Source organism: Mastomys coucha, unplaced genomic scaffold (genome assembly GCF_008632895.1).
Source record: "Mastomys coucha isolate ucsf_1 unplaced genomic scaffold, UCSF_Mcou_1 pScaffold18, whole genome shotgun sequence".
In the NCBI taxonomy this organism is placed as follows: domain Eukaryota; kingdom Metazoa; phylum Chordata; class Mammalia; order Rodentia; family Muridae; genus Mastomys; species Mastomys coucha.
The window spans coordinates 83326035-83341039 of NW_022196900.1; the positions used below are offsets into that span (position 1 = coordinate 83326035).

A 15005-nucleotide genomic window follows, 5' to 3' on the forward strand; every position below is an offset into this window, starting at 1 on the left:
AAAAAAAAAAAAAAAAAAAAAAAAAAAAAAAACTGCCTCAAAAAAAGAAAAAGAAAAGAGAAGAGAAAAAGGAGAAAAAGAGTGGTGATAGAAACCTGAGAGTTACGTGTAAAAAAAGTGCAGGGCTATACACAGAGAAACCCTGTGTCGAAAAAACAAAAATAAAAAACAAAACAAAACAAATAAATAAGGGGGCTGGAGAGATGGCTCAATGGGTAAGAGCACTGACTGCTCTTCCAGAGGTCCTCAGTTCAAATTCCAGCAACCACATGGTGGCTCACAACCATCCATAATGATATCTGACACCCTCTTCTGGGGTGTTTGAAGACAGCTACAGTGTACTTACGTATAATAAATAAATAAATTTTAAAAAGAAAAAAAGAAAGAAATCTTTTTTTTTTTTTTGAGACAGGGTTTCTCTGTAGCCCTGGCTGTCCTGGAACTCACTCTGTAGACCAGGCTGGCCTCGAACTCAGAAATCTGCCTGCCTCTGCCTCCCAAGTGCTAGGATTTAAGGCATGCGCCACCACCGCCCAACCTGAAAGAAATCTTTTTTAAAAAGACAATTACAGTCATATTTAATAAATTTGAATTACTAGAGTTTCACTAGTATTACACTGAAGATGAAAACAAATCAAATCTTAAAGAGAAGGAAGCAATGCAATGGACTTATTCTCTATAATTTGCACACCTATTATGGAACAACATTTTCCCTGCCTGTGCCTAAATGGGCCATTGTTGTAGAAAGTGGGCATCTGAGGAAAGCAGCCATCTTCAGATCATCTGTGCCTGCTGTGTACATCCATCACAGTCCACATTTCTTCAGAGGAGAGGATAGAGAGAGCCACCAAACCTTCACCTGAGTCTAGACACTCCTCCCAGCCATTTGTACTCAGCCCAGATTGCAAAATGGCATCAAGGTCTACAGAGGAGCTCGAGTGTATAGAGTAGGGTTACCTGAAAGGGCTCCATTTATACTTCTGAGGAGAAAGCCATTATCCTACACTGGATGAAGACTTCCCAGTATAGCTGCTTTGAGGTCCATGTTCCCCCAAGAAACTTCTTCATCCATGCTCTGTAAGTAAGCAAGCCTAATACTGATTGGTTCCCCAGGATAAAATTTTTGGTGAAATAGTACTTTTGAATTTTAGAAACAAAACAAAGGCAAAGTAAGGGAAAGGAAATCACATAATGTATTTTTTTAAATACTATCATAGGGAAGATGGCTAAGTCAGTAAAGTAATTGCTCTGCAAGAAAGACAATCTGAATTAGAGCCTCAGGACCTACAAATTAAAAAAAGATTAGCTGGGCGGTGGTGGCGCACGCCTTTAATCCCAGCACTTGGGAGGCAGAGGCAGGTGGATTTCTGAGTTCAAGGCCAGCCTGGTCTACAGAGTGAGTTCCAGGACAGCCAGGGCTATACAGAGAAACCCTGTCTCGAAAAACCAAAAAAAAAAAAAAAAAAAAAAAGAGCCAGGTATGCTGACCAGACAGACAGACAGACACATGCTAATCAGCAAAGGTCCAAGCCAACTAAAAACTCTGTTTCAAAAAAACAAGGTGAACAGCTTCTAAGGAGCAGCACTCAATTATTATCTCTGGTACACCTAAATGCAACACTCAAACACACACAATACTACAAAAGAAACCATGCAAGAAAACAACAGGCTAAGGTAACAATCTCCACTGAAAAACAAGGGTGACTAATAAGCAGTAAGGCTCTCAGCTAAGTCATTGCCATCATATAAAATAAAATAACAGGACTTCCATGAAGAGAAAAGCAACAGGGTCAAATGTCAAACAAGAATCTCTTGCCTGAAGGTGGTAACACATGCCTTTAATCCCAGCACTTGGGAGGCAGAGGTAAGCAGATCTCTGAGTTCAAGGCCAGCCTGGTCTACAGAGCATGTTCCAAGACAGCCAGAAATACACAGAGAAACCCTGCCTCAAAAAAACAAAAAAACAAAACAAACAAAAAAACCTCTGCAAATCAGGCATAGGTTTGGTGATTAATAGATCTTTAGGGGTTGTTTTGTTTTCTTTTTGTTTGGTTGTTTTTTTAATTTTATGTATATGGTTGTTTTGCCTTCACATAAATAATAAGCACCATGTGTGCCAGGTGCACTCAGGAGGCCAAAGAGGATGTCAGATCCCCTGGAACTGGATTTACAGGCAGATGTGAGTCACCATGTGGGTTCTGGGAATTGAATCTGAGTCTTCCTAAAAAAACAACAAAAAAACAAAAAACAAAAAACAAAAAAACAGTGGTCTTTTTTGTTTTGGTTTGGTTTGTTTTTCAAGACAGGATTTCTCTGTGTAGCCCTGGCTGTCCTGGAACTCACTCTGTAGACCAGGCTGGCCTCAAACTCAGAAATCCACCTGCCTCTGCCTCCCGAGTGCTGGAATTAAAGGCGTGCGCCACCACTGCCTGGCTTTTAAAATCGGTGTTCTTAGTCATTGAACCATCTCTCCAATCCCATTTTAAATGATCTTAAAGAGGAAATTTTCAGCCAGGCACCCTGGCACAAAAACAAAAACTATTCCCTTGAAGAAAGGAAAGGAAAAATAACAGCATAGAGACACAAAGTGAATAGGAAATAAGCAACTGGGACAATCTCAGACTGTAACTTACAGCTTCTCTGGGAACCAGTGAGTAAATAAAAGCACTTGATGGAAGGTGTGAAGTCAGCCCCAAAATCCCACCACAGAAGAAAGCCAACCTCTGAAACTTGTCCTTTTGACCTTCACATGTACCCTATACACATACACTGACTCAAAACTCTTAAGACTCTCTCTCTCTCTCTCTCTCTCTCTCTCTCACACACACACACACACACACACACACAAGTAAATGTTTAAAAGTGAGGGAAATTTTTCTCTTGAATTTAGTACAAAAGCAAGACAAAAATTCTAAGCTTCTGTGCATCAAAAGTTATTTTCAGAAGTATGAAAATATAGCCCAGGCATGGGAGAAAATATTTGCAAATTACCTGTGAGGAGTTCAATAGCCAGAAATCAGGTGTAATGGTAGCACATACCTGTAATCCTAGCATTTGGGAAGTTAAGGAACTCACAAATTCCAGACTAGCTCAAGCAACACAAGTTCTAAACCAAACCATGCTATATAGCATGATCCTATCTCAAGGAAGAGTTTAGTATGACGAATACAAATATAAAAACTTCCACAATTCAGCAAAAAAAGACAAAGTCAGTTACGAACCAGACAAAGGACAAAGACTTTAAATATACATTTTACCAAAGAGGGTATGGTATATCAATGACCAATATGAACATACAAAGATTCTCACCCTCCTCCTCCTCTTCCTCCTCATATCATCATCATCATCATCATCATCATCATCATCATCATCATCATCATCAAAATACCCTGAGGTCAACAAAGCAGGAGAGATGGCCCTGCCCCTAACCTGCTGCAGCACTCAAGTACCTATCCCTCATCTTGGCAGCATAGTAGAGTTGACCATGGATGTGGGGTTATTGAGTGTGTCAGCCCCGACAGACATAAGAGGCAGAGCCAGCCCTGCCTCTTGTCTGCTGTATAGTGGTGTCAGCAAGGGAGAAATCAAATCCCCTCCCCTCCCTTTTACTCTTGCCACCAGAAGTGGGTAGAAGAAATGGCCCTGATAAAGTTATGAGAGCCCTGCCCCTCACTTGGGCAGCACAGTAGAGATGACCCTGATAGTAGGGGTGTGGGTCCTGCAACTTGTCTTCTGTGCAGCAACATGGGCAAGGGAGGGATGCCTTCCCCACTCTTGCCCCTTGCCACCTATGGCAGGCAGGAGAGCTATCCCTGCCCATCACCTGATGAAGCACTCAAGAGTGTACCTGTACCTCACCTGAGTAGTACAACAGAGCTGGCCCTGCAGGTGAGCTGGCCCTGTCTCTTGTCTGTTGGGTCACACATACCAGGAAGGGATGTCCTCCTCCCCTCCCTCATCCCTTGCCATCTACGGCAGGGCGTGAAGAGCAGGAGAGCTGACCAGCTCAGATACCTCTCAGGCCCAGATTTAGGGCTTTGAATTGGCCTAACCAACCATCTAACCCATCAATAAACTGCTGTAGCGCATGAAGGGGCCTGTCCTACAGATGCAAAACTACAGGCTCTCCATGACACAGGCAACAACAGGATATCCAAGGAGTCCCGGTGAGGTTCCAGTATCCAGAGTAGCAGAAGCCAGAGGTCTCGTCCCCGACCAATGAGTCATTCCAATGAACATACACAAGCAAAAGTGTGGACAAAGGGTATACTGTGGGACACACTATGACACACTACAGCTTCCACAACAAGATATTTTTTCCTCTGTTGGTGGAGCAGCAGGGGTTACAAAGTGGAGGCCAGGTACAAGGGGAGGGAGAGATGAGTGGATAGTGGTGCATGATGTGAAGTTCATAAACCAATAAAGTTAAAGGAAGAAAACAAAAAAAAAGAAAAATGCAAATCCAGGCTAGCAAACTGATCTCATGGGTTAATATGTCATACAAGCTTTATGTCCTTAATTAAATCACCACAACCCAAATCCAAGCATACCCTTACAGGTAATATAGGAGTCACAAGCTCATGAGATGGCCTAAAATATACATACCAGCTAGCCTAGAGACCATACCTAAAAACAAAGGAAAAAACTGATTCCTGAAAGTTGTCCTCTAACCTCCACTTCGTACTAGGCACACATTCATACACTCAGTCAGTCATAACCTGCCCCCTACACACACACAGTAAGTAAAGTGAAAAATATAAGAGCCAGCAAAATGGCTCAGTGAGTAAAGGAACATGTCACCAAGCAGTACAACCTGAGTTCAATTCCTAAGAACTACAAAATGGGAGTAGAGAACCCAGTGCTGAGAAGTTGTCCTCTTACCTTCACATGTGCAACAAGGGTATGTCTGAGCAAACACACACAATAAATACAATACAAACAAATTAAAGGGAAGCAAGGTTCAGATCCCAACAACCACACTGGGGCAACTCGGGACCACCTACTTCTAGAGAATCTAATGCCTCTGGCCTCTTTAGGCACCTGCCTTCACATGCATATACCCACACACATACTGTCTCAAGGTTACTATTCCTGGGATGAAACACCGAGAACAAAGAACCTTTGGGAAGAAAGGGTTTACTTGGCTTTCGAGTTGTGTCATCATTACTGTCTATCAAGGAAGAAATTCAGGACAAAATTCAGGACCGGAACTCAAACAGGGCAGAAACTGTGGGGTGGCTTGGTATGGCCCCATAGACTCATGTGTTTGAATGCCTGGACCTTAAGGAATGGCACTATCAGGAGATACTGCCCTGTTGGAATAGGTGTGGCCTTGTTGGAGAATCGCGTTGTAACTTTTTCAAGTTCTACTTTTTGTTTCTTTGTTTTTGAGACAGGGTTTCTCTGTGTAGCCCTGGCTGTCCTGGAACTCACTCTGTAGACCAGGCTGGCCTCAAACTCAGAAATCCACCTGCCTCTGCCTCCGCCTCTGCCTCTCAAGTGCTGGGATTAAAGGCATGTGCCACCACTCCCCAGCTCAAGGTCTACTTTTAATGATGGTTCTTAAACCCTTTAACTTCCCTTGTAGCCCACCACCCACCAGAGGTAGTGTAAAAGAAAGGATATGGGGGAAGTGAGTCTGTTTAGAAAAGAGTGGAGATTGGAGCAAATCCTATCTAAGTTGTCAGGAAATCAACAGTTCAGTTCACAGGACTCAGCAATGGCAGTTCGATCCACTCACAAACACTTTACGATACATCAGCAGTACACCAGCAATCCAGTTCAACAGACTTGGGTTAGCAACAGTGGTAACACGATGTAGGAGAGACAGCCAGTGCTCAGCCTCAGCATAAGTCAGCAGGAGAGACCAGGCAGCAACATCAGGAAAAGTTCTTAAGTGTGCTTCTCTCAGCGAAGCAAAGATCAGCGAAGATGAGAGACCCAGAAGTGTTGCACAGCTAGCTCTATAAGCAAGCCTAGCTTAAGCCTCACACTGTCCATTGAATTCTACTTATACTCTCTCCAAACATCACATATCTATCCTCCATCGGTCTTGCCTCGGCATGTGTCTTACTCAGCTGACATCATTCTGTCAATCAGTCCGAATGCTTGGAAATGGTAAGAAACTGCAGTAAGCTGCAACACACTACAAGAAGTTTTTTGGTGCTTTCTCTCTCTATGGAGTCTCAACAAATGCAGCTCAACTACACAATGTAAGGCGGACTAATACATGCTTATCGTTAGTAAAGAATCCCTCATCATGTGTCCTTTCACATGCTTGCTTTAACAGACAGAACATCCTTTCTCCTGTGTTTGCCTCAGTGCAACATTCCTTCACAAGTCTACCTTAGCCTTTCACTAGTGTCCACTTCAGGAAAACATTCTTTCATGTGTTCCCCCCAGCAAAACGCCATCCAACACAACTGACTTTCCAAAGAACCCTTAAGTTTCCACTTCAATGTGTCATTGTGGGGATAGGTTTTTAGGTGTCTTATGCTCAATCTACACCCAGTGTGATACACAGTCCCCTTCCACTGCCTGCAGATCAAGATGTAGAACTCTCAGCTCCTGCAGTACCACATCTGCCTGCAACCCATCATGCTTCCCACCATGATGATAACATACTAAACCTCTGAAACTATAAGCAAGCTCTAATTAAATGTTGTCCTTTAGGGCTGGAGAGATGGCTCAGTGGTTAAGAGCATCAACTGCTCTTCCAAAGGTCATGAGTTCAAATCCCAGCAACCACATGGTGGCTCACAACCATCCGTGATGAGATCTGACACCCTCTTCTGGGGTATCTGAAGACAGCTACAGTGTACTTACATATAATAAATAAATAAATCTTTAAAAAAAAAAAAAATGTTGTCCTTTGTAAGAGTTGGCCCCATGTAACCCAACAAATCCACTGTCAAGTATGTAACCAAAACAATGAAGGGCTGGGGCTCATATTTTACAATGTTTACAGAAGAAATTACAACAGACAAACCTAAATGGCCAACCAATGAACAAAAAAAATAAAATCTGGTACAAATGATGGGATTACTTCTTCAGGCATATGACAGAATGGGAAACTCTGATACATATGACATCTGGTCAAACCTTGAAAATGTGCCGAGTAATCTATCAGACTCTACAGGAAAAATACATAACATCTATCATAGGAAACATCCATCACAGGCAACCTCACAGAAGTAGATTAGAATTTACCAGGGATGAGAAGAGGAACTGTGTGGAACTACTTCTTAGTGTGTACGTTTCCATTTGGGCTAAAATAATTGATAATTGCATTACACCATGAATAGACTTATAAAGCCATCTTAAATTCTTAAAATGAGGCTGGGCATGGCGGTAAATGCCTTTAATTCTAGCACTCAGTGGGTAGAAGCAGATGAATCTATGAGTAGGACAGCCTGATCTACATAGTGAGTTCCAAGACATCCAGAGATACAAAGACAATCCCTGTCTCAAAAAAAAAAAAAAAAAAAGAATGAGTTCCAGGACAGCCAAGGCTACACAGAAAGACCCTGTCTCCAAAAAAAGTTGTTAATTTCCCAACTGTGATGCTAAAACTTCCAAGAACAGACCAAACAAACAAACGCAGTCTTAAATTGAAAGAAGGAAGGGATAGTGGTTTATTCTTATAATTACAACACTCAGAAATCTTAGAAGGCAGATCTCTGGTAATTCAAAGTCAGCCTCAGACTACAGATTGAAACAATGTCTAGAAGAAGGGGGGGGGAGGAGAAGGGAAGGAGGGGGGAGGGGAGGAGAAAAAATGTCTCTTAACTTTTTGGGCCAAGAAGATGGCTCAGCGGGTAAGAATGCTGCTAAGCCTGAACATCTGAATTTTGATCCCTGAAAGAAGAGCACTGACTCTCAAAAGTTGTCCTCTGACCTCCAGAGATGCACCATAGCACACATGCACACACATACATAGAGTAAAATGAGAAAAGACTTAATTAACATATCATTGAAAATACCATTTATTGCTGGGCGGTGGGTGGTGCACGCCTTTAATCCCAGCACTTGGGAGGCAGAGACAGGCGGATTTCTGAGTTCCAGGCCAGCCTGGTCTACAGTGAGTTCCAGGACAGCCAAGGCTACACAGAGAAACCCTGTCTCAAAAAAAAAAAAAAGAAAAGAAAAGAAAAGAAAATACCATTTATTGCTCCTGTCTAACTGAACAACTTCCTATCCTTTGATCAAGATCTTCCCACCTCCCAGGATCTGAAAACTGTACTCTGCTTCTGCAAATTCAGTTGTTTTGGATTCTGCATTAAGTGAGGTATGATTTTTGACTTACTGTAACTAGCTTAACTCATTCATTTCATTCTACTCAATTTTACTACATTAAAATATTATATATATTCATTATACGTGTATATAGTCATATATTAGCTTTATTATACATTTGTATTCATTATATGTTATTTATATAGGTATGTAGACATATATTGTATGTGTGTATATATCTGGCCTCCACCAATACTAAACACACACACACACATACAACTCAAAAATATAATAGTAAATCTTTAAAAACAATCAGAATGTAATTTTATTTGCAAAAAAGTTTTCTGACGATGTAGTTAATGTAAATGTCTGGAAATAAGATCATTCTGGATTTGGGTAGGCCCTAAATCCAAGAAGTATCCCTAAAAGAAACACAAAAGATGAGAGTGATAGAAAGAAGGCAGCCGTATGAAGACAGAGGCAATGAGAAAAGTGCAAACACCAGGAGTAAGGCCTTCAGAGAACACAGGGTCTACTTGACACTGTGACTTCTTTTGAGTTTTTGTTTTTTGTTTTTTTTTTTATTTTATGTGTCTAAGTGTTTTGCCTCCATGTACGTTTGTATACCAAATGCATGCAATGCCCACAGAGGCCAGAAGAAGGTATTGGGATTATCTGGAGTTACAGATAATTCTGCCCTTCTCCCATGTGGGTGTTAAGAATTCAACCTGTGTCTTCCCAAAGAAGACTACTTAACTTTTAACCACTGAGTCATCTCTCCAGCTCAACACCTTGATTTCTTATTTTAACTCTCCAAAAATTTACTCTCCAAAAGCCAATACATTGTGGTAATAATTTATTATGGGAACCCTATGAAACTAAGACAGAGATTGGTATATAGAAAGTACAGATTTACCCTAACAAAAATACAAAAATGGCCAGGCAGTGGTGGCGCACACCTTTAATCCCAGCACTCGGGAGGCAGAGGCAGAGGCAGGCGGATTTCTGAGTTCAAGCCAGGCTGGTCTACAGAGTGAGTTCCAGGACAGCCGGAGCTATACAGAGAAACCCTGTCTCGAAAAACGGGGGGAAAAAAAATGGAGCTTAGTGTTATACTCAAACAGAAAGGAAAACAACAATAAGTTTACTTGCTCTATATATCAAGTTCCAGAATACCCAGATCTATATAATGAGACCTTTATTCAAAGAGAGAAAAAACAAAATCACTAAAAATATGATTCTGCAACTGGATAACAGTATGGAAGACTCTTTTGAAACAAGATTTAAGGGGTAAAAAAAGGGAAGTACAGGCTGCCCCAAATAGATGTTGTTAAAGGCTATCTTGGGGAGAGTTGTAGAGGTCTGAAAGAGAAACAAGAAAAAATAAAAACCCTCCAGCTGAACTTGATGCTCCAAGCCTGTAATCCAGTGCTGGACAGGCAGACACAGAGGAGTCAATTCTGAGTTTGAGGCTAGACAATGTAGCTGTATGGAGAGCAAGACCCTTGTCTAAAACAAACAAAAAAACAAATGAAAACTTTTATTTTTATCATAAAATATTAAAATAAAAATAAAACAGAAGTCTGCAGTCCAATCAAAAATCATCTACCTATTTCTGTGATTTCTTACTCCTGTATTAAATGTCAGGCATGTAGGCACATGCCTGTAATCCCAGCTCTTGGAAAGTGGAAGCCGGAGTCAGGAGTTCAAAGTAAACCGTGGATACAAAACTATTTCAAGGCCAGCTTGAGTTAGAGTTTCAAAAAAAATTAAGAAAAAAGAAAAAAAAAAAGAATAAAAAATAAATAAAAATAAACAACTTCCATCAATCTTCCTATAATGGACTTAACGTTTTGGATGGGAGAGAAGGCATTTGTGTCATAGAAATCAACTCTCTTGAATATTTTAACAAACTATCAACGATAAAATGGATTATGGATTCAAAAGCTATTGAAAATATTGGATGTAGAGCTGGAGAAATGGCTTTGCAGTTAAGAGCACTGGCTCTTCTTCCAGAGAACTCAAGTTCAAAACCCAGCATCCATCTGGCACCTCCTAACTGACTCAAGTCTCAGGGGATCCAACCCCCGTTCTGGACACCACAGGCACTGTAAATGTAGTACAGACAACACATTAAAATTTTAACTAAAATACATATAATAGATATGTATAATATACATATATGTGTATGTACATATATATATTATATATATTGAATGTAGATGCTGGAGAGTAGGTAAGAACATTTACTGCTCTTGCAGAGACCCTGGATTCAGTTACCAACACCCGCATGGCAGTTCATACCCATCTATTCTTCCAATTCTAGGTATCTAACACCCTCTTCTGGCCTCCAAAAGCACCAGGCATGCACATGGCACACACATACATGTAGGCAAACATTCATACATATAAAATAATAAGTGAATAGTGGCTGTTCTTCTAAAGGACCTGGTTCTGATTCTCAGCACCCATGGTGGCTTACAACCATCTATAATTCCAGTTCTAGAGTTTCTAACAACTTCTGACAATGCATGTGGACAATTCATGCATGTAATACATAGACACACACATAAGCTGAAGACTCATGCACATTAAAAATAAATAAATCTTTAAATCTATATATACTGATGCAAACATCCTCCACAACTTATTATGTAAAACCTACGCAAGTGTTCCATGTGTTTCATGGTGCCAAGTATAATGTCTGAAAGTTGGGCTGTGGCTCAACAATAAAGCATGCGTGAAGCCCTGAGTTCAATCCCCAGCATTGAGAAGAAAAAGAGGGGTCACCTTTTAGAAAGGATCTCACTACGTAGCTCTGATTACCACGGAACTTGCTGCATAGATCAAGGTGGCCTCACAATTATCCACCTGTCTTTGCTTTCTGCGTGTTGAGATTAAAACTATGACCATTTACTGCTTTAAAAAAAAAAATTTCCTACAATCCCTTTTCCACCCATTAAATGTAGTAGCTACATATATGAAAAAGAATATACTTAAAACAGTCTAATTTGTCAGCAAAGTGCTTAGATTTTTCTCACATTCTATAAAGCAAATGAGAACATTATTAGTAAATGAGTATCTCCGAATTTATACTATAATTTATCCTTTATATTCAAATTAGTAGACCACACATGTCATATGCATTCACTCAAGATAATGAATAGTTTACTACTAACCAGAAATTGGAAAACAATTAGAATTCTAAAACATATGTATTCTATATCAGTATTGTAAATTAACTATTTGGACATATATTAATACAGCTTAATCTGTTCTATGATTAGTATATGAAGAGAACCTAACATTTTGCAAATCTAAGACTACCAACATTAAATTTTAATTATTAAAAATGCTAAAATGCAGTGTACTTAAAAGACTAATGAATGACTGGGTAAAGAGATGGCTAGATGTAATAACAAGGTGGTAGACAAGTACCTAGGAAAACAGTCAATATTAGAATCTCGGGGTTTGGGAACACAATCCCACCCTGAATTTAAGCTGTATTTTTACGTGAATTGATGGTTATAAAATTTCCTAATGAACTGTTAGAAACATTTGATAAGGCATCATTTACATTTTTAAAAAGAGAAACTCCTCAGGCTAGGAGTGGTATAGGCTTGTCTATCAGATGTTAAGGCCCAGGATCCAATGACAGAACTAGAAGAATTAACCTTACAACGCAACCAACACAAGCATTTGCAAACCTGGATTCAAATCTCAGATCAAAACTCTGGACTTTGCAGACTTAATTACATAAGATAAGAAATAAGTGTACATTTCAGCCACAAATGGGCTGCATAGTTACTGTGAGGTTAAACTCTTCACAAAGCACTTCACACAATGTCAGGCATATAGTCAGCACTCAGTTTATTAACAGTACGTTCTTTGAATAGACATTTATGTTGAATGAAAAAGCATTTTTGGGCCGGGTGGTGGCGGCGGCACACGCCTTTAATCCCAGCACTTGGGAGGCAGAGGCAGGTAGATTTCTAAGTTCGAGGCCAGCCTGGTCTACAGAGTGAGTTCCAGGACAGCCAGGGCTATACAGAGAAACCCTGTCTCGAAAACAGCAAAAAAAAAAAAAGAAAGAAAGAAAGAAAAAGCATTTTTGGTTAAGATTCGTGTTTTAACCAGCTTGGCTTAACAACTAACTCATCATTTGGAGACCATTTCCAAAAGGAAGACTCCTGATAGGAAACTTGACAAACTTGATGCTTAACATGCTGGATGAGGGGAAGTTTAAGGAAAAAAAAAAAGCCTTGAAAAACATTACTCAATGGATAGTATTGTTCTCCTTCTGAAGAAAATGACTCACAATTAAATTAAAAATAAAAATAAAAAAGTTTCAAGACAAACTTTTAAAAGGCTTGCAACTCCTGTGTAGACAAGGCTTCACCTAGGCAGGCAAGGCTGGCTGGGAACATCCTAACGACAAAACTTGTCACTCTTCCACGTTCCTAACTGCAGGTAAAGAAGCTAGACTACACCGCATCCGTAACTATCAAAACGCGTCCCCCCAACTTCAAGACGTCAAGCCCCACTTCTTCTAAGGTGAAGAGTACCACGTCCCCTTTGGGGCTTGATAACGGTCAAGGGGGAGGGGAGTGGAGGCAGGAAGATGAATTGGCTTCGGTGTTCCCGCAGCACCCTCCCGGTTACTCCTCCCAGAGACAACCAATCCTCCACTTCTTCCCGCCACCGCTACCCCCACCTGACCTCTCCCCAGAGAAACTTCCACAGACTCCGTTCTCCTCGAGGATGCAGAAGAGGAGTCTGACACCTTGCGTCCCCGAGGCTCCCCGAATACTCAACGCCACCCACACGCCGGGAAAGGGAGGGGACCCCGGCGGACCACGGCCCCCGCCCCTCCCCCTCCCCCTCCCCGCCGGCCACCGAGCTTTGTCCCACCTGCCGAGAGGACTCCAGGGCCCCGTCGGGCTGTCGACCACCGACCGCGCCGCGCCGCGCCGCGCCGCGCCACCGGTGAGCTCGAGGCCGGTCGGGGCCGGCCGCGCCCCGCCCCCCCCGCCCGCTAGCCCGCCCGCAGCCCGCAGCCCGCCCGCGGCCTCACCTCACCTACCCTCTTTCGGGGGCCGGTCTCCACCTCCCGCTCCGCCATGTTGGGCCCCGCTCGGAACCGCGGCGGCTCCCGGCGCGGCGGCGGCAGCGGCCGCGGTCCCTCTCGGCCCCCGCCCACACTGCAGACACGGCGCTTCACTCGCTGCGGTCCGGTCCCCTTGGCCCCCGCCGGGCCTGGCGCGGGAGTGACGAGGGGGCGGAGGCTGGTGCGCTAGCCGCAGCTCCTGGGGTCCCACGGGCGGGCGCGTGGGCGCGAGGGCCTGCGGGGTAGGGGGGGCCGGGACTCGGGGGGTTAATGGCCTCCAAGGGGCCCCGTGAGTAGGATTATTTTCTCTCAGAGAAATTCCTCCGCCTGTGGTTTCTTAAAGGGATCTCCAAACCAGCCCCTTGCGCGCGCCCCTGATGCGCAGGCGCGCCACAAGCCCCTCCTCCCTTTCCCACCAAGCCCCCGGTCCTGAGCGTGCGCGGTGAGTGGCCCAGGCTAGGCCTAATCCTGTTAGTCTCTTTGCTGCCAGCAGCTGCTCCCACCACTCAACTATGGCCGCTCCCTTAAAGGGACCATGACGAAGGGATGATGTCAGAATGAAAGATCTTAATGGAAGGACTATCTGGAGGCCTGGGTAAAATGTCAGTGAGGGGTTCACATCACCACCCTACACCTGACTACAGAGATATGGCCAAAAGAAGAAAACGCTGATGAGCTGAAGTTCTCAGTGAACCTTTGAACACGAAGAACCCCAACCAAGAGGAAAACTAGACTATTATCTCAAGGAGAAACCAACAGCTCGCCAAGTAAAGGGCGTAGACTGTCAAGGAACAACTTCACACCTTAAAATCAGATCCAACAGGTGCTTTTGAAGACAGAACCAATAACTGAAGATAATTTCTTCAATACCTGCTTGCCATTAGAATACCAAAATGAGGAAGAATCTTAGAAACCACCTGCTCCATTGATTTCAAAGTTAACATGTCAGTATGGCCACTTGAAGTAAATTAATTTACCTCAAGATATCGAGCGGCTGGTGAGGAACTGGAACCCAGTCTGGAATTGCATTCCTCCAGGATTCTGAAAACACAAAACTGTCTTCAGGGCAAAAGAACATAAAATGTAAAGAGCCTTGATAGTTCAAGAACATGGCTGCTCTCCTGGGAAGTCGAATAGTGATGACCTGCAACTGCTGTGGGCCATCATTTGCCTCCACTGAAGGGACTCGAGGACCTGACTTAAAGGATAGGAGTTGAACTGTCGAAGCAGGAAATCAAGGATTAGGCACTATCTTCCCTGAAGCACACTGAGGAAAGCCTGAGAGAATGAGAGCTGAATCCTCACATGGGATTCTTAACAGACAGACATATAGTAAGAAATACAAGGAACTTAGTTTGGGTTGGTTGGGGTTGGGTTGGTTTGGGCTAGGTTGCTATGTAACCGAGGGTGGCCTGGAACTGGTGGTCTTCCTGCCTTGACCAAGTGCTTGGAAATCCCCAAAGAACTAATTAAAAGGAAAAAAGTTAAGTCTCTGATTGAGGAGTTGTCCTTCTCCATGGCAATACTTATTCAAAGAGAACCTAGAAGCTTCTCACAGGATGAGAGTCACTCTACATCTGTACTTCTGTGTGTTGGTCGGTAGCTCTTTGAACCCAGCAACCTTGGCAGAACACTGAAATGGCTGAAAGTTTCTATGCTGGTT

General features: G+C 42.7%; 1 protein-coding gene across 9 annotated transcripts in view; it reads right to left on the minus strand.

Moving 5' to 3' along the window:
• The window catches only part of Zmym4 (zinc finger MYM-type containing 4), a 121835-nt gene extending 107120 nt beyond the window's left edge, over nt 1-14715 (minus strand). For 5 of the 9 annotated variants that reach the window (XM_031378675.1, XM_031378679.1, XM_031378674.1 and 2 more), the window contains exon 1: nt 13319-13928. In XM_031378675.1, the coding sequence (XP_031234535.1) occupies nt 13319-13357 (39 nt within the window). In that variant the 5' untranslated portion in view covers nt 13358-13928. Of the gene's footprint in view, nt 1-13146; nt 13234-13318; nt 13930-14319 lie in introns of those variants that run through there. The other 4 variants (XM_031378678.1, XM_031378677.1, XM_031378681.1 and 1 more) reach the window with 4 other exon arrangements.
• Nucleotides 14716-15005: the final 290 nt, after the last annotated feature.